Source organism: Bombus terrestris, chromosome 3 (assembly GCF_910591885.1).
Source record: "Bombus terrestris chromosome 3, iyBomTerr1.2, whole genome shotgun sequence".
NCBI classification, from domain to species: domain Eukaryota; kingdom Metazoa; phylum Arthropoda; class Insecta; order Hymenoptera; family Apidae; genus Bombus; species Bombus terrestris.
Window position 1 is genome coordinate 12,465,625 of NC_063271.1, and position 19,428 is coordinate 12,485,052.

The 19,428-nt window shown below is 37.3% G+C and overlaps 1 protein-coding gene across 1 annotated transcript; it reads left to right on the plus strand.

The window, feature by feature from the left end:
* The first annotated feature begins 9,365 nt into the window (after positions 1-9,365).
* Positions 9,366-18,219, plus strand: LOC100652311 (venom carboxylesterase-6). The gene is made up of 16 exons (XM_003394629.4): positions 9,366-11,849; positions 12,012-12,309; positions 12,377-12,574; positions 12,856-13,034; positions 13,250-13,415; positions 13,498-13,818; positions 14,122-14,245; positions 14,334-14,490; positions 15,674-15,886; positions 15,971-16,268; positions 16,344-16,541; positions 16,613-16,791; positions 16,919-17,084; positions 17,148-17,486; positions 17,570-17,693; positions 17,783-18,219. The coding sequence occupies exons 1-16, from the start codon at positions 11,649-11,651 to the stop codon at positions 17,952-17,954; spliced, it is 3,333 nt and encodes a 1,110-aa protein (XP_003394677.2). The 5' UTR covers positions 9,366-11,648; the 3' UTR covers positions 17,955-18,219.
* The last annotated feature ends 1,209 nt before the right edge of the window (positions 18,220-19,428 follow it).

Below are 19,428 nucleotides of genomic sequence, written 5' to 3' on the forward strand. Positions count from 1 at the left end.
AACGCAACAAATCACAGTCATGCTACAACTGCTTACAAACATGCTAAGCAAAAAATAAAGACGGACATGTTGTAAATAGTAGCCTGGAACTCAAACGACCTACAACAACGGACCCTTGAAACTAAAACATTCCTGTACAACAATATTGACATATTACTTGTTTCAGAAACACACTTCACTCCAAAAAGTTACATGAAAATACCATACTACACCATATATGATACCAAACACCTCTCAGGAAAAGCGCACGGAGGAACTGCAGTGATAATAAGAAACGATATCAAACACCATTTACACAGCCAAGTTAATAAGGAATATATACAAGCAACCATCGTTACAGTTCAAACTAGCAGCAACTACTTCCAGTTGTCAGCAGTATATGTACCTCCGCGACACAAAATAACATCACAAATGTGGGAAGAATACTTCCAACACTTAGGGAACAAGTACATCGGGAGACTACAACTCAAAGCACACGCTATGGGGATCAAGAATTACTACACCTCGGGGTAGAAGCCTGGAAAAATACATTAGAAGCAATAACCTCAATATATTATCCACAGGTAGACCGACATACTGGCCGACAGACCGAACAAAAAACCTAACCTACTTGATTTTGCAGTTACAAGGGGACTAAACACAAACAAACTAAAAATAACACCCAACCTCGAGCTTAGCTCCGATCATACACCCATAATAATTGAATACAAAAACAAACCAATACTTGATAGCAATCCAAACCACCAAATGGCAAACTTTGAAAGAAATAAGAAATAATATTTGAGAGCAAAATAAACTGCAACATCCGATTGAAAACTCCCGAACACATCGAACAGGCAGTAGCAACATTGACAGGAACTATCCAAGAAGCAGCAAAGACAACCACTACACCTGAACCAACCAGCAGACAAACAAAAACAATTCCGTAAGAAATATTCGAAAAAATTAGAGAAAAAAGAAAAGCAAAAGCAAAATGGCAAAAACATAGAACACGAGAAAACAAAAAACACCTAAACAAACTTGCAAAGGAAATACAAAACAAAATAAAAGAGCATAACAATAACGAATTCACAAAGTTCATAGAGACACTCTCTGCACACGAGAACTCCAACTACTCCCTATGGAAACCCACGAAAAAAAATAAAGAAACCAATAAAACCAGTCCTAGCAACTAGAAAAGCAGATAACACATGGGCAAGAAGCAACGAAGAACAAGCTGAAGAATTCTCCAACCACCTTTGCAAAACATTTATACCACACAATATCAACAACAGCAACCTGAAATGTCATACGGATGAGGATGCGCAAACTACTAGTACCTCAACTGACAAGGAATACACCATACCTAAAACAACAGCACAAGAAATTAAAAACATAATCGATAAAACAAAAAACAACAAAGCGCCAGGAATCGACCTAATCAATGGCAAAATCTTGAAAAACCTTCCGCCAAAAGCGATAAAACTAATGACAATAATATTCAATGCAATACTAAGAATCCAATACTTTCCCAAACCATGGAAACAAACACAGATCAAAATGTTACCTAAACTAGCTCGAGGGCCCGTTATAAATCTTAAGATTTAGTTAATTAAAGTCCTTCAAATAGACAAACAGTCTTTGTCCCAACTACGGGAAGTTAGGGGAAATCTATTTTCTCACGAACGGCGCCTCGAGATTGACCAATTAGCAGCAACGCCAATTTCCCTCATCTTCCAAACGAAGGCTTTCCTCGACGAATCCGAAGATCTCGTGTCCTTAGACACACCCCATATATTTTTTCTCCTGTGGCATCATCGGGACGGAAAGTCATTCTCTTGTGCGATTTCATTGACGAAAAGAGTAATGTCTTTACGATCAGTGAATATTTCACGTTTTGTTAACAGAGAGTCAGACTTAGACTTTGTGAGAACGTACATCTATCATCCCGTTGACCGCGGATTCGTTATCGAACCCGAGGCCATTGTCATTAGTGTCGCGAGCGCCTAACCGCCGGGGTTAATTGTTAAGACTGTAACATCTTCATTATTGTAATAAACTTCACCTGTGTTGTACCGCACCAATGGCTAGTTTCCATGAAGATTCATTTGACGCCCCTAACTCCAACCCTAATCATAACGTGAACCCGACATATATTAATATATATGTCGGAGATGAAAGAACACCGGAGCCTCCCCTTTGGAGCGGTGGGAGGACCCCTTTAGCGCTGTAACCCAGATTTCATCATAGCCGCACTAAGAAACTGTTGTAATTCGATCCGACTGTACTTATTCGAAATTTATGATAGTGAGCTCGGGCTCGAGGTGACAACCGGTCGCCGAACGTAGTCGCGGTCAAGGGATGAACGTTTTGTCTAACAAAGGCATGAAGTAATTCTATAGCTCTCCTTAAAAGAAATACTTGGGACGGGGCACGACGGTAAACATTTCAACGATTTCTGTCCCGTGGCTCGCCACACGCAGACTTTGTCCTTCGGGTAAGACGATTGCCAGATGCCAACGCATCTTCACAGTATATGTTTAGCTGGGCGAGGACCCGCTACGAATATTAAATTTCAATTACACAAAGTCTCTCAAATAGACAAATGGCACGTGCCCCAACTACGGGAAGATAAGAGAAATCTATCCTTCCACGAACGACGCTTCTCGCTAGCAACTTTCCCCAAGGACAGCTAATATCTTTCTCTAACCACCAACATGGAAATTGACCAATTAACAGCAACGTCAATTTCCCTCACCCTTCGAGCGAAGACTTCTCTCCGCGAATCCGATGATCTCGTGCCCTTAGGCACACCCATCATAGTTTTCTTCGACAGCATCACCGCGACGGAGAGACTCTCTCTAGTGCGATCTCATCAGTAATCGACCTGTCTTTCGTATACGAAATAATTGCCCCGTGCTCTAACATATAGTGTAACTTAGACGCAAACGAAGGGTAAAGTCCAGTATCCGTTGACCGCGGAAACGTTGCCGGAGCCGAGACCATTGTCATAGTACCGCGAATATCGAAACCTTGCGATTATCTGTCGACGCTGCAAATCTCTCTAATTTGTGTCAATAAACTCAACCATTGTTACACCGCACCTATGGCTAATTCCAACGAAGATACACCGAACACCCCCACCCACAATCCTGACGTGCATCCGACATCAGAAGTGGGATTCGGAACGGTTATGACGGTGAACGGAATGAGGGCCATTTTGCGTGGCCTAGTGGAGGAGCTGAATTTGAAGCCGAGTGCGGAACCTACCAAAACTGTGCTACCGGACTTTAACCCCGACATCCCGGGCGCCGATCCAGTCGCATGGTGTACCACTGCTGGTCTGATTATGAAGGACCACCCCCTACAAGACCGTTCGCTAGCCACCGCTTTGAGCAGTGCTCTGAAGGGTTCCGCAGCAAATTGGTTTTCGCAGGGAGTGTTCGACGAAGGCCTCACTTGGCCAGCGTTTACGGAACTTTTTACGACGCGTTTTGGTGGTAAGGATACAGCAACCTCGACACTAATGAAGATACTTAACGAACAACCACAGAAGGGCGAAAACACGGCGGCTTTCGCCGCTCGCGTCCGTTCCCTCATAGAGATGAAGTGGCAACATATAACCTTGCCGGAATTATTCAATGCTATCGCCTTTTATCGAGTGAAGTCAGTCGACCGGCGTATCGAACGAGTGGCACTCGAGAAGGATATCAAGACCAAGGACCAATTTTTAAACGAAATAAGAGTCTTCGCTCACGAGAAGAGGCCGGCGACAAGCAATACACCATCTAGCCCCGAAACCAAACGACACAAGCTGTCCGACCCCCGGAACAAGTGCCTCTACTGCGGTGCCTTTGGGCATGAAGTGGCGGAGTGCCGCAAGAAGGTGCGGACCGAGAAACGGAAGATACGACGTCCAGAAGGAGGCCGACAAGCTACATCGTCCAAGCCGGTTTGCTTCAAGTGTCAAGCGGAAGGACACATCGCCTCTGGTTGCCCGCTGCGGAAAGAGAGAGGAGACAGCAACGGCCAGGAACGTCGAGTCGAATTCTGCGTGGTGGAGGCCCCAACCGGTAAATTAAGCCTCCAGGGTGAGTCGTTCCCATTTTGTTTCGATTCTGGGGCCGAATGCTCGTTGATTAAGGAGTCCGTTGCCCCGAAATTTCCCGGCATACGAACGGCCGACGTAGTAGTAATGCGAGGGATAGGGAATACATGCGTTAAGAGTACGTCGCAGATTTTGTCCACCGTATGCATCAACGGTTTTGCGCTCGAGATAACTTTTCACGTCCTCCCCGATAGCCACTTAAAATACGATATCATGATTGGTCGCGAAATTTTGAGCCAAGGCTTCGATGTACATATTACGCGCGACAGTCTCAACATTTGCAAAACGAAAATAGTTAACGCCTGTAATAGGACCGTCGAAAACGAGATCGATCTCGGTGAAGTAGACACCGAGGTACTTGGTAACGATAAGGGCCGGTTAATTTCCATTCTCGAAAGGTTTAAAAACTCATTCATCACGGGTTTCCCACGTACTCGTGTAACTACGGGCCAGCTAGAGATACGACTAATCGACCCTAACGTCACCGTCCAAAGAAGTCCTTACAGACTTAGCGAGGAAGAGCGGAAAACCGTGCGGGAGAGAATTAGCGAACTAATTAAAGCAAACATTATAAGACCTAGTAAGTCACCGTTCGCAAGTCCTATGTTGCTCGTGAAGAAGAAGGACGGCTCGGATAGACTGTGCGTAGACTTCCGAGCGCTAAATAAAAATACGGTTGCGGATCGGTATCCCCTACCCCTTATCGCTGACCAAATTGCGAGATTGCAGAACGCGAAATACTTCATTAGCCTGGATATGGCCAGCGGGTTCCACCAAATCCCCATACATCCCAATTCAACGGAGTATACCGCGTTCGTTACACCCGACGGACAATATGAGTATGTAACGATGCCGTTCGGATTGAAAAATGCACCGTCCGTTTTTCAGAGGGCCATCTTTAACGCCTTAGGCGACCTTGCGTATTCTTACGTCGTCGTTTATTTAGATGACGTCTTAGTTATTGCCGACTCGATAGATCAAGCTCTAGAAAGGTTGAACACCGTACTAGATACTCTTGTGAAAGCCGGATTTTCGTTCAACTTCGCGAAATGCTCTTTTCTGAAAACAACGGTACTTTACTTGGGATATATAATCCATAACGGAGAAGTTCGCCCCAACCCGGGTAAAATACACGCCTTAAGTTCCTTACCCGCGCCAACGACCGTCACTCAGCTCAGACAATTCATTGGGTTAGCTTCGTATTTCCGTAGGTTCGTCCCTAAATTCTCGCAGATGATGAAACCCCTGTATGCGCTCACCTCAGGTAGCAAAAACATAACATGGTCAGATAGGCACGAGAAAATCAGACAACAGGTAGTTTCCGTCCTGACCGACGCGCCGGTACTAATGATATTCGACCCTAATTACCCAATTGAGCTACATACCGACGCCAGCTCGGAGGGCTACGGAGCGATCTTGATGCATAAAGTCGAAGGTAAAAATAGAGTAATCGAGTACTACAGCAAAAGAACTACCCCCGCGGAATCTAGATATCATTCCTACGAACTAGAAACGTTAGCAGTCGTAAACGCCATCAAGCATTTCCGTCACTACCTACATGGACGAGAATTTCTTGTTGTTACGGATTGCAATTCGCTGAAAGCGTCAAGTAACAAAGCGCATTTGAACGACAGAGTCCACAGGTGGTGGGCTTACTTGCAGACTTTCACCTTCGACATTATGTACCGAGAAGGGAAGAGGATGTCCCACGTAGATTTCTTCTCGCGAAATCCCGTAGACTTAGGCCACCGTAAAATTGACAAAATTGTGGAGAAAGAAATTAACTTGGCCGAAATATCGGAAGACTGGCTACTGGCCGAACAGCGTCGCGACCCGCAAATTATAGAAACTACCCGCAAACTACGAAACGACGAGCTCGCGGAAGATATCGCGAATACCTATGAGTTGCGCTCAGGTATCCTCTATCGCAAAGTGCAGCGGAGGGGTAGAACCCTCTGCTTGCCCATTGTCCCGAGAGGCTTTAGATGGTCCGTTATCAACCATGTGCATCAGTCGATTATGCACTTGGGTTGGGATAAGACGCTCGAGAAGCTGTACGAGTATTACTGGTTCGAAGGAATGGCGAAGTACGTTCGCAAATTCGTAGAGAACTGTCATGCCTGTAGAGTTTCGAAGGCAAGCTCGGGTAAGATCCAGGCCGAGCTACATCCTATACCTAAGACCAGCATACCTTGGCATACGGTCCACATGGACATAACGGGCAAGCTAAGCGGTAAAAAGGATTCCAAGGAATATGTCATTGTTTTGGTCGATGCTTTCACGAAGTTTGTACACTTACATCATACCCGTAAGATAAACTCCTTTAACACCATCGAAGCTCTCAAGTCCGCTATATTTTTATTCGGCAGTCCCTGCCGGATAATAGCAGATCAGGGTAGATGTTTTACGGGCAAGGAATTTCAGGAGTTCTGTGAAAACAAACAAATTAAAGTCCACTTGATAGCGACCGGTGCTAGTAGAGCCAACGGGCAGGTAGAGCGTGTTATGAGTACGTTGAAAAATATGTTCACGGTAGTAGAGACGACCGGTCGATCATGGCAAGACGCGATTGGGGAGATACAATTGGCCCTGAATTGCACCACCAACCGCGTGACTAAAGCGAGCCCACTGGAACTACTAATCGGTAGGACAGCAAGACCGTACGACTTGTTACTACCTGATAGCGTTGAAGAAAGAGAAATAGATATCTCCGATGTAAGACAACAGGCGACAAAAAATATAGCAAGTAGCGCCAAACACGACAAAGAAAGATTCGATAACACCAAAGCTAAAATGGTTAGGTTTAATGTCGGTGATTTCGTATTGCGCAAAATCGAGGAAAGAAACCAAACCAAGCTAGAGCCAAAATTCAAGGGTCCATTCGTAATAGCAGAGATTTTGGAAGGGGATAGATATACTTTAAAGACATTAGATGGCAAACGATCGTATAAATACAGTCATGACAGATTAAGAAAAATGCCGAATAGTTGCGTTCCTGCTGAGTTGGACGTCTGTAGTGATGACAATGGCAGTGACAATGACGATATGACTACACCGATCTCAGAGGATCATTAACACTATGACTATGACATGTAACATAGTGTTTCCACACACAAGCCTAGTGTTACCATACACTAGCACACAAGCCTAGTGTTACCATACACTAGCACACAAGCCTAGTGTTACCATACACTAGCACACCAGCCTAGTGCGACCACACACTAGCATTCGATATTTCCACACAAGCCTAGTGCGACCACACACTAGCATTCGATATTTCCACATAAGCCTAGTGTGACCACACACTAGCATTCAGTGTCTCCATACACGCCTATTACATCAATGCACTCGTGTTCAGTGTCTCCATACACTGCACTCGCATTCAGTGTCTTCATACACACCTATTACGTCAATGCACCCGCACTCAGTGTCTCCACACACGCCCAGTGCGGTAATATGATCCAACAAACTGAGACTCGTCCGTGTACGAAATCGAAAATGATCTGTCATGTCATTACGGTCTGACTGGTAACTCACAAAATGCAACTGGCGCTTTGAATACCAATCATAATGCTACTGACTTTTGTGTTTTTTTTCTTCCCTACTTTATCATTGAACGTCCGATCGAAATTTCTGTTGTTAACCTGGGCCCTTGACCTATTTGGACAGTAAATTAAGCCTCCAGGATCCACCCGAGGACGTGTGATAGTCAGAATGGCCGTGTCGGAGATGAAAGAACACCGGAGCCTCCCCTTTGGAGCGGTGGGAGGACCCCTTTAGCGCTGTAACCCAGATTTCATCATAGCCGCACTAAGAAACTGTTGTAATTCGATCCGACTGTACTTATTCGAAATTTATGATAGTGAGCTCGGGCTCGAGGTGACAACCGGTCGCCGAACGTAGTCGCGGTCAAGGGATGAACGTTTTGTCTAACAAAGGCATGAAGTAATTCTATAGCTCTCCTTAAAAGAAATACTTGGGACGGGGCACGACGGTAAACATTTCAACGATTTCTGTCCCGTGGCTCGCCACACGCAGACTTTGTCCTTCGGGTAAGACGATTGCCAGATGCCAACGCATCTTCACAGTATATGTTTAGCTGGGCGAGGACCCGCTACGAATATTAAATTTCAATTACACAAAGTCTCTCAAATAGACAAATGGCACGTGCCCCAACTACGGGAAGATAAGAGAAATCTATCCTTCCACGAACGACGCTTCTCGCTAGCAACTTTCCCCAAGGACAGCTAATATCTTTCTCTAACCACCAACATGGAAATTGACCAATTAACAGCAACGTCAATTTCCCTCACCCTTCGAGCGAAGACTTCTCTCCGCGAATCCGATGATCTCGTGCCCTTAGGCACACCCATCATAGTTTTCTTCGACAGCATCACCGCGACGGAGAGACTCTCTCTAGTGCGATCTCATCAGTAATCGACCTGTCTTTCGTATACGAAATAATTGCCCCGTGCTCTAACATATAGTGTAACTTAGACGCAAACGAAGGGTAAAGTCCAGTATCCGTTGACCGCGGAAACGTTGCCGGAGCCGAGACCATTGTCATAGTACCGCGAATATCGAAACCTTGCGATTATCTGTCGACGCTGCAAATCTCTCTAATTTGTGTCAATAAACTCAACCATTGTTACACCGCACCTATGGCTAATTCCAACGAAGATACACCGAACACCCCCACCCACAATCCTGACGTGCATCCGACATATATATACAATTTCATACACGATATATATACGCAGCGATTTCGTGCCTAACAAAATATTATAATGAAATATCTTAATGTTGCTATGAAGGCTTGAAATATTTTTTTAAATTTAATTCATTACTATTAGAATTAATGCTGGTGATTGTTCGTTCTTAAAACCATAACTTTTAGAATTTTTTTGACCGCAATATTTTCAATCTTTTAACAGTAATGTAGAATTTTACAAATATTTGAATTTCATTTGCATGAAGCAAAAGTTCATTCACGATCATCGTCACGTTTCTAACCAAAAAATAATTTATGCGCATATCTTTCGGTTCACTATGTTGCGAATTACTATCTTGTAGGAAATAACAGATTCTGCTAAAAATTAAGAGACAAAGCAAGTGATTTTATAATAATCGGGTTTTCTCTCATCTTAGTTATTTCAAATGAAATTTTCAAGTTTTAATTCAGTTTAAATTCAATTACTTAAAATTCTTGTCCAACGTAACCCTAGTTTCGATTAAAAAGATACAAATGATTCTCGAATTTTGCTAAAATTTAATCAATAGTAATTTGATCTATAATTGACCATTTTCATGTATAAAATGTTCTCGTTTTAGAGATACCTGTTTCTTTTATATATCAAATCCACCAGTAAATGAGTGTGTTTCAAATTTATTTTTTAAATATACTAAAACATATTTGAATATTTCATAGCATCTTAAATATGTGGTATGCTTAAGGCTAAAAAGAATGAGAGAAATAAAGGAAGTGAACAAAGGAAAGAAAGAAACTAATATTATGAAATTATTATTATATAACTAATAATATAATAATAATAATAACTAATTATATCCTTATATCAATCAGGGAGTAATTATATATATTTTATAGAATTTTACTAACCTTTCGCAGATTGAGTTTGTTTCAGGATCTTTTGTGGTCATCTCTCATCATACTCCATTACAATACCCCTTCCCTTTCCCTTTATTACATTTAGATTATTACTTACATAGAGAGTAAGCAAATATTTAGATTTTTATGTAAATGTGATTTATGGTTAGGTAGATTGAAGTTGAGGTTGTAATCTAAGTAAATGGGTTAAGATGCAGGTAGTAAATAGGTAGAAGTATAGGTAGTAAGAAGTATGGTATGGTAGTGTAAAAGCATGGCATTGTAGAATGTACATATTATGTATTAGTTAATTATATATGGCGCATATTTCATCTTATTCTCTTGTTCTTTTCGTTTAACTCTTAAGATTTAATTTAATTTTTAGATTTCACGTTTTCATGAATCCTAGTCAGGTTTCTAGTTCTTGCGTCGGTTTTTCTTCTTAAAGCTCCTTTTGCTGTTTGTTTTGAGCATTATGCAAACACACACCAAAAGGAGCATTTATTTGATGATGGATTATTAAAATTTTGTTTTGCAAAAGGAGGGTGGATGGGTCGCGGATAGGGTGGGTCTCCATTCGCAGCACCTCCTCGTGGTAAGACCTGGAAATCATTATTATTTGATATATAATTACTAATTGTATCACTATACAGTGAAACAATTAGCTGTATAACTGGTATAATTATTAATTATATGGCAAGTAATACGAGCTAATTGGCTCCGACTCTGACTAGGTGTCATATCAATGCATCTATGGTATATTACATTAGTGAAATATAATTCAGATATAATTGGGAAGTGTAATTAATAATAAGTACTTTTGGTATTGAGTAAAGTATAAATAAGACTGGAGTATTCTAGAATTAAATAACTTCATCCAAACCATCGTAGGTGTAGATATCAATTGAGGATTAAAATCTTAAACCTAAGGAAGATTTATCAGTGATCTGAGCAACTTTTAAGAACGATTCTGGTGATTAGATTTTTAAAGAGAACTTCTAAAGAGAAGCATGTTTACACAGAATTTTAAAACGTGATTTTAAAATATGATTTCAAAATAAAATAAGCAAATTTTGTTGCTGAATGATTCGTTATAAAATTAGAAAAAAATTAGTCTAGGTTGCTTCATTTTTCTGTTGAATTGAATTCAGATATAGAGGCACCAACATGTTTTTCAAATGTATCTACTTGACAAATTCTTTTAAAAATACTAGATCTTCTAAAATTGTTCGTTACAGTTCGTTACAGTATAATTATAGTAATAAAATAAAATTTCAAGTTCTTCTTAGAATCAATCAATGTGTAGTTAGGGATTGTAACAATTCAAATGAATCGCGAAAAAACTACGATAAAATTCATTAACTCCAAACATATTCTATACATATTTATTTATTATACCCCTTTACAATTAAAAATACTCGAAGAAAAATGCTTCTACGATTTTCCATTAGATCATAGCGATAAAACAGAAATAGAGTAAGAGTTATAAAATAGCACCCATTACACAATTTCAAATTCTTCTACACTCGCTTTGTTGTTGTTTGGCAAACCCCAAATTTTATAGTGATAGTTTTTCACCAGTGAAAGAATATCATCCTGAAAAAAGACAAAAAAGAACCGGAAGAGAAAAGTGAACGATTCAAGTGAATCGCGAAAAATTTTAACAATATACAGAATGTGTATATCTATTTTATAATTAGTTAGAACTAAAATTTTCCTTAACATACATATGCTTCACTCTTAAAAACGTGAAGTTTCTATCTTAAAAAAAAAAAAAAAAAAGACAGATATTTACGTCCGACATAACGTTTTTGCAGCTGTTTTAACAGTTGATTAACGAACACGAGATTAAGAATATTTATATTACACATTTGCGCGTATATTCACATTCAGCTGAAAAATCGTGAGAAATGCTATAAAAGACGGATATTCGTATTACTTGTGTATAACATTAAAATGAGCACAATAAAGTTATCAGTGATATTTCTCCTCCTCGAATTTACAAATCTCTCGTTACAACATGAACAAATTCCAAAAGCCAAAACAGTTTTAGGAAGCGTTAGTGGTTATTATAAAAAGTCTCGATCTGGGAAAACCTACGAGGCTTACGAAGGTATCCCCTATGCAGAAATTCCTGTTGGAGAACTTCGGTTCGAAGTACGTACAACGATAACGTTCACATAAATTAATATCAAAATACATACTACACTTTCAACTATCACTTTATATAATATAGTATATACGTATATAGCATAATAAAATATATGTATATCATAATAGAATATTTGTCAATATTTTAAGTACTTCGTGAATTTACAGCCACCCAAACCAGTGCAGAAATGGGAACATGAATTACCTGCAAAGAAAAAGGGTTCCATTTGTATACAGCATCGTACTAAGCCTGGTGCAGACGGAGATACAGTTTCAGGCTGTGAAGATTGCTTGTACATGAACATTTATGTATCAGTTAGAAATAATAGTAAGACTTTATTACCAGTAATGTTTTGGATTCATGGAGGAGCCTACCAATTTGGTACTGGAAATGATCTAAACGAGAGTCATTTAATGGATAAGAGTATTGTATTGGTTACGTTTAATTTTCGTGTAGGACCTTTCGGTAAGAATAGTAAATTATGAAAGATATTTTTTGGCGGTTCAAATTACATTCAGTATTTCGTCCTAAGGTTTCCTTAGTACGGGAGATAATGTAGTATCTGGAAATATGGGATTAAAGGATCAAAGCATGGCACTGCGCTGGGTATCCGACAATATTGAGAACTTTGGAGGTAATCCGAAAGATGTAACTTTAATCGGTTTCAGTTCGGGAGGCATGAGCGTTCATTATCACTGTCTGTCACCTTTGAGTGCTGGTCTATTCCAAAGTAAGTTTATTAAGTATATATGTATGTATACAATATGTTCAACTTAAACGTATACAGACTATTATTTTTTGAATTATTGGCAAAAATTTTCATAATGAGGTTGTTTGATTTGATAGAGTAACTTTAATTTGAACAGTTGAATTTTTAAATTTTTGGCGCGATAGCTCAATAAATAACAGCGCGCTATTCATTCAGACCAAAGATGCTTTATAATTGTACTAGTCTTTAATTTTCATATCACTGTATGATACTTATCTTTTCTTGCAATTTCTACTACCTAGGAGGTATATCTATAAGTGGTACAGCACTTAATCCTAGGGCACAAACAAAACGAGCTCCAGAGAAAGCTAAAAAATTGGCAGCGGCAGTGGGATGCCCAACAGATAGTAGCAGTAAAATGATTGCTTGTTTAAAAAAGCGTCCATCACGACTCATATCACAAAACGTCGACAAGCTTCTGGTAAATTGTATAGTTTCAAGATTGAAATTTTATCTGTTTAACGCGTTTACGACTGAACTTTTTGTTGATACTATGTATTTATATTATACTAGGTACATGTATTATAGAAATTATTGTGATGTTCTTTCTCTGTAGTTTTTAATTTGCGTTTTGTAATCGAAATAGATTATACGTATCATAGATGTGATATTATTATCACAAAATCCGTTACATAGGTTTGGTTGAACAATCCTGCTAGTCCTTTCGGACCAGTTGTGGAGAAGCAAGGATCGAGTCCTTTCATTAGTCGTTCTCCAATTGAAATTATCACTTCAGGTGAGGTTCAAGATGTTCCCTGGATTACTGGAGTCGTTGGCGAAGATGGAATATTTCAAGCTGCAGGTCTGATTTCGTGTAACAGTAATATTATTGAAATTATTAATATTATTAAAATATTATCCAAATAAGAGTTTTACTTGCACAGATTTTGTTGAAGACGATGAATTATTGAAAGAACTAAATGATAATTGGGACGATATCGCGCCATACCTGCTTAATTATAACGATACTGTTCCGCTTTGCGAGCATAAACAACTGGCGGAAAAAATCAGAAAGTATTATTTGGGATCAAAAAAAATTGATCGTAATACAGTGACGCCACTGATACAAATGCTCAGCGACCGATCATATGGTGTTGGCATGGCGACAGCTGTTAAGTTACACGCCAAAGTTAACAAAAATCCAGTGTGGAGTTATTACTATACATACAAAATTAAAGAAGACCTTAGCTTCACGAATAAACTCGGTAATTTTGTTGCGCCATTTACTATAATTACAATAGAACTTCATTTATCTGAACTTCATTTATTGGAACACCTTTTTATATTAATAAATAGAGTATATTATTCTATGAAAACTAGCAGTAGACTTATAGTGAACAAAAATTAATAAATTAATAAAGAAGAAGTTTGTGAATAAATATCTCCGAAATGAACTCTTATTATATGAGATGTACATCTTTAATGAGTTCAAATAAGTAAAGTTCTATTATAACAGCGGAGAAAAAATGTGTGGAGTAATATATGTATGTAGAATACATGAATAACAGGGGTAGGCCATGGAGATGATATTCATCTTGTGATTAATAAAGACGCTTCGAATATAACAAATTCAGAAGACCTAGCAATGCAGCAACTTTTACTTGATTTTTACACTTCTTTTGCTATTGAAGGGTATGTATGAGTTTGGAAATACAATTTATGTATGATTAATTTTTATTGTTTGAATATCACGTTGACAAAGACTTTGTAATTATATTAGAAAACCACGTGTCGGTGATGTTAAATGGCACTCATTAAAATCTGGCGAGGATAATCTTCATTACTTACATATAGCTGATGCAAAAAATGTGAAAATGGAATCTAATGGAAATTTTGCGCAAAAGAGCTTTTGGGATACAATAAATGCTCAGGAAAATTAATGGTTTCCTGAATAATTTTAGTAAAGGAAGAAGTAAAGTAAATATACATATGTATAATGTCTTATCTTTTAGTCATAAAGAACATATTTTATATTAATACATTATTAATAAATTTGATTTTATAAACAAACATGGTGATACAAATATATTTATAACTCTAAATAACGAAGTAGTCCTATAGATATTTACATTGAATCATTCAGAAAAATATGCATATTTTCATAATAACATAGATTAGTTCTTCCAATATTCATATGTATATTACCGTTTAATTTGTTAAATCTTCTTATTTATAATTTAAAAAGTCAAAGATAATTACAAGGAGAAAAAACTACATTTGACATTGGTCTGTATCAATATGAAATAAAACAAGATGTTTTGAAACTAATGGATATTTTATAGATACTTCTTCGATATTCCATGTACGTTATCTTGGATTTCTGGATATTTCCGATTACAGTAATGTGCAATTATACTAATCTTTCCTGATAATATGTTGTCTTTCAATGTTTATTCGCATTTAAATTCTAACATTTAGAGTTCGTATTTTTTAAACTTTTGCATTTGAAGATGTAAAAAGAAAAACATGCCTGTCACGTAATATCAGTTATGGAGATAGGTTGAGAAAGATATAGGTTCAATTGAAATTGAAGCTTTATTTTTATGTTGAATGCACGAATTATTCAGCTCTTACATCTATCGCTTTATCCACTTTAATTATTCGTTCGATTTTTTCCTATAGTATTACCAATCTGCAATGTAAGTAGGTTTGTCTTTTGATTTAAGTTTCAGTCGAACTCGTAATGGATTTATTATAATTAATTTATACTAATAATGTTTCAGTTCTGCAACCATATATTTTTTCTCATATAAGAGAGACCTTTAGATATGTTTACGTTGTAAAGGTTTGAGAAAATAAATAGTACATAAGTTATTTATAAATATCTGTTCAATGATTTTTCAGTGAATCTATACGCAGTACTGAAATACGCAGTATTGAAATCTAACAAGATTTTATTGTAAAATATTATCTACACCAAAGATATATTTTTTTAATGCCTACTTCTTTTTAATAACCGATACAGAAAATACAGTACTGGTTTGAAAAAACATTCACACATGCTTATCGAAAGTTATGGCAAAGCTAATAAAAGGTTGACCGTCGCACCGAGCGTTTTAAAACAGTTTTAAAATGGACACGATGAAACTACCGACCGTTTCACTTTTCTTAGCGTTTGTGAATTTTTCACATCAAGATGACCAGACTCCAATAGTCAATACGTCTCTGGGGAAAATTCGAGGTTGCTATAAGGAATCTCGCCATGGCAGGAAATATGAAGCTTACGAAGGCGTCCCCTATGCGCAACCTCCAGTTAAAAAGTTTAGGTTCCAGGTATGTTGAACAATGTCTGTAAGAAAATAAAATCTCATTCACTATGACGCAATAAAATAATAATAATGTACTACGAACTTTTAGCCACCTCAACCTGTAAAACCGTGGGAAGGCGAACTACCCGCTATAAAGAAAAGTTCAGTTTGCACACAGTACATCATGGCTTTTGAATCACACGATGACAAAGTTAAGGGTTGCGAGGATTGTTTGTATATTAACATTTACGCGTCTATTAGGAATGGCAGCCGTACTTTGTTACCGGTAATGTTTTGGATTCATGGAGGCGCCTTCCAGTTTGGTAGTGGAAACGAAGCAGACGAAACACTCTTAATGGACCGTGATATTGTGTTTGTCGCGGTTAATTACCGTTTAGGACCATTCGGTACAGTGGCTAGTAATTAAAGCAATTAGCAAGTAATTAGAAAAAAATTAAAACTAATTATTGTATTTGTTTAAGGTTTCCTTAGTACAGGAGACAGTGTAGTACCTGGAAATATGGGACTAAAAGATCAGAGCCAGGCTTTGCGTTGGGTGCATGATCATATCAGTAATTTTGGTGGCGATCCTCAGAAGATAACTATCTTTGGCATGAGTGCGGGTAGTGCCAGCGTTCATTATCATTATTTGTCACGCTTAAGTGCTGGTCTTTTCCAAAGTATGTAATTACCTTTCTTTGTATTATCGTCGAATTAATATGAGGCACATTCTATTTTATAATTTACGTAGATGGAATATCGATAAGTGGAGTGGCACTCAGTCCTTGGCCACAAACGAAACATGCCCCGAAGAAGGCTAGAAGATTGGCAGCTCTTGTAGGATGTTCGTCAAACAAAGTGAAGAAAATGATCAATTGTTTACAAAGCCGTCCTGCGCGAATTATATCGCAGGCTGTTGGCGACTTTATGGTGAATTCTTTACCATTCTTTGTTCTTGATGTCGTACAATTACTTGCAATTATATCCATTTTTTTGTATTCTTTCTTTCTGTATTCTTTTTTATTTTTTTGTATAAAGCTCGAATCTTTAATCACAGTATTGGCTGTATAATCCCTTCACGCCTTTCGGGCCAGTTGTTGACAAATATGGACTCAATCCTTTTATCACTCGTTCGCCAATCGATATTATCGTTAGTGGCGAAGTATACGATGTTCCCTGGATATCTGGAGTAGTTAGCGCAGAAGGATTATACACTACTGCAGGTCTCATTTCATTTTCATAAAAATATTAACACTATTTTGATTCATTGCATTACATTTGTACAGAATTTATTACTAAGGACAATCTGCTGAAGCAATTAAATGATTATTGGGATGATATTGCACCATATTTACTTGATTTCTATGACACTGTACCTATTGATCAGCAAAAACAAGTAGCAGAAAGAATTAAAAGTTATTATCTGGGGTCAAGAGCAATTAACAAAAACACAATTTGGGAAATAATAAGAATGATGGGTGATCGATTGTTCGACGTTGATTTTGAGAAAGCTGTCAGGTTGCAAGCAAATATTAACAAAAGCCCAGTGTGGACCTACTATTACAGCTACAGAGCAACACACAGTGTTAGTGAAATCTTGAGTGAAGGTTCGACAGCAAATTTCGGTAAGTTTTGTATTTTATAGTTAAATTGGCAAAGAAATGTAATATTTGAAATGGTTTAAATTAATTGAGTAGTCATTTTGTAGGAGTAAGCCATGGCGATGACATATTTCTTGTACTTGAGTCTTTTATCTCAAATGTTACTAAACCAGAAGATTTAAATATGCAGCAACTATTAGTCAACTTCTATACATCCTTTGCTGCACAAGGGTAAATAAATCTGAAATATTTCCCAAATATAATGCATACTTTTTCTTTAAAAAATCTACATTCTAACGATGAATTTTTCAACATTTCAGAATGCCACGCGTCGATCATGTTGCATGGCCACCATTAAACCCTAATAATACTAATTTTCGTTACCTACATATAGCTAGCCCAAGAAACATAAAGATGGAAAGTAGTACGGATTTTGCGCGTAAAAGCTTCTGGAATTCGATTCATTTTAACGAAAACAAAATAGATTCATGAACGTAATCAAGAGAGAATGGATGGATTAATCTGAAACTGTTTTCTTCTAATTATATCATTAATATTTAACGAAATTATTAACAATCTACTAAATGTCTGTATATTAAAATTCAAGTTTTAAGCTCTCATTATCTATTAATGTATATAAATATCATCATATTTCACTCAGAAAAAGAAATTCAAAATATTGAAAATTATTTATAATTATTGAGCTATAACATAAATAAGTTTGGCCAAATAAAGATAAATATTGAATTTAACTGAACTTACTGAAGTCACAACCCAATATTTAGTTCAAAACTTTCATAATTCGTTGATGGAGTCAATGTATTCGACGCACAGATTTATATGCAAGTATTGACAAAATTATGCCGCTCCAATCAATCAGAAAATAGCGATGCTTGTTATTGCAGGCAATTAGAAGACAGCGATCCTAAGTTTTGACACGAAATGTCATTGTCTCGTCTTAGTGAAGTATTAGCATCTAAGCTGGTTTTATTTACGTATATTTCATTTGCATATTATTGCTATTTTCTTACTACTTTGTTACTATGCTCGCTTTTAGTATTTGTATTTGTAGTATTTTTTAAATATTTTTAGTATAGTAGTTTGTGTTTTAGTTAATGTATCTGTTAGTCCACCACTATATTGGGCAAATTGCGATTTGTTATTAATGTTGCGATTGGTTAATATCGGTCTAAGTTAGAATGGCGAAAAAATGCTGACTTTGACTTGAATTAACGTTGTAAAAAGGTGCCGACTTCGGTTTGAATTAGTGTTGCGATGAAATGATGATCGCGTTTGATGCAGTGTTGTGAATTATAGGATTATATAACTGTTCTTAAAATTTGTTTATTGTAAATTATTTTGTTGGAATTTATTGTATTTCTTTATATGTAAAGTCTAATTAGAAAGAATTCAATTTTTAATTAACTTTGTAGTGTTATAATTTGTATATATCTATATCATTTTTCTGCTGTGATATTCTCTCATCGTGATTTTTTTAATTAACTGATAGTTAGATTACTCAGAAATAGTCAGTAATAGTCATACATCAGCACAGCAGTTATCAACACAATTGCACCTGATATCGTATCATTAGTGTTGTGCATTTTTAAATATGAGTGTATGTTAGTATTTATTAGCGTTACGTAAATAATTAACATACTTTATTGTGATTTGTCATTTCGGGAGTATCTATTTTTCTATATTTTATCATATTTTTTTTATGAATAGTATATTAATTAATATTTATTAATTGTAAATATGACAAGTACTTTTCGCAATTTATTATGGAAATTTTTCATGTCACAGATAAAAGTAAAGTGGTGTTGCAGAATAGATGAATAGTAATTGGAAAGTTATCCAGTAAATCCAACGTGCAAAACTGTGACGATTAAATTAATAACATATTATTGAGTATTACTCTATATGAAATGCAAAAAGTTTTCGTATTTACCGTTGAATATGCAAA

What these genes read in the sequence shown, in the direction of transcription:
- LOC100652311 (XM_003394629.4), top strand. Translation starts at nt 11,649, where the DNA reads ATGAGCACAATAAAGTTATCAGTGATATTTCTCCTCCTCGAATTTACA. An exon ending in TTACCGTTTAGGACCATTCG is followed by an intron (nt 16,269 to 16,343) that starts GTACAGTGGCTA and finishes TATTTGTTTAAG; the next exon opens with GTTTCCTTAGTACAGGAGAC. An exon ending in AGGCTGTTGGCGACTTTATG is followed by an intron (nt 16,792 to 16,918) that starts GTGAATTCTTTA and finishes CTTTAATCACAG; the next exon opens with TATTGGCTGTATAATCCCTT.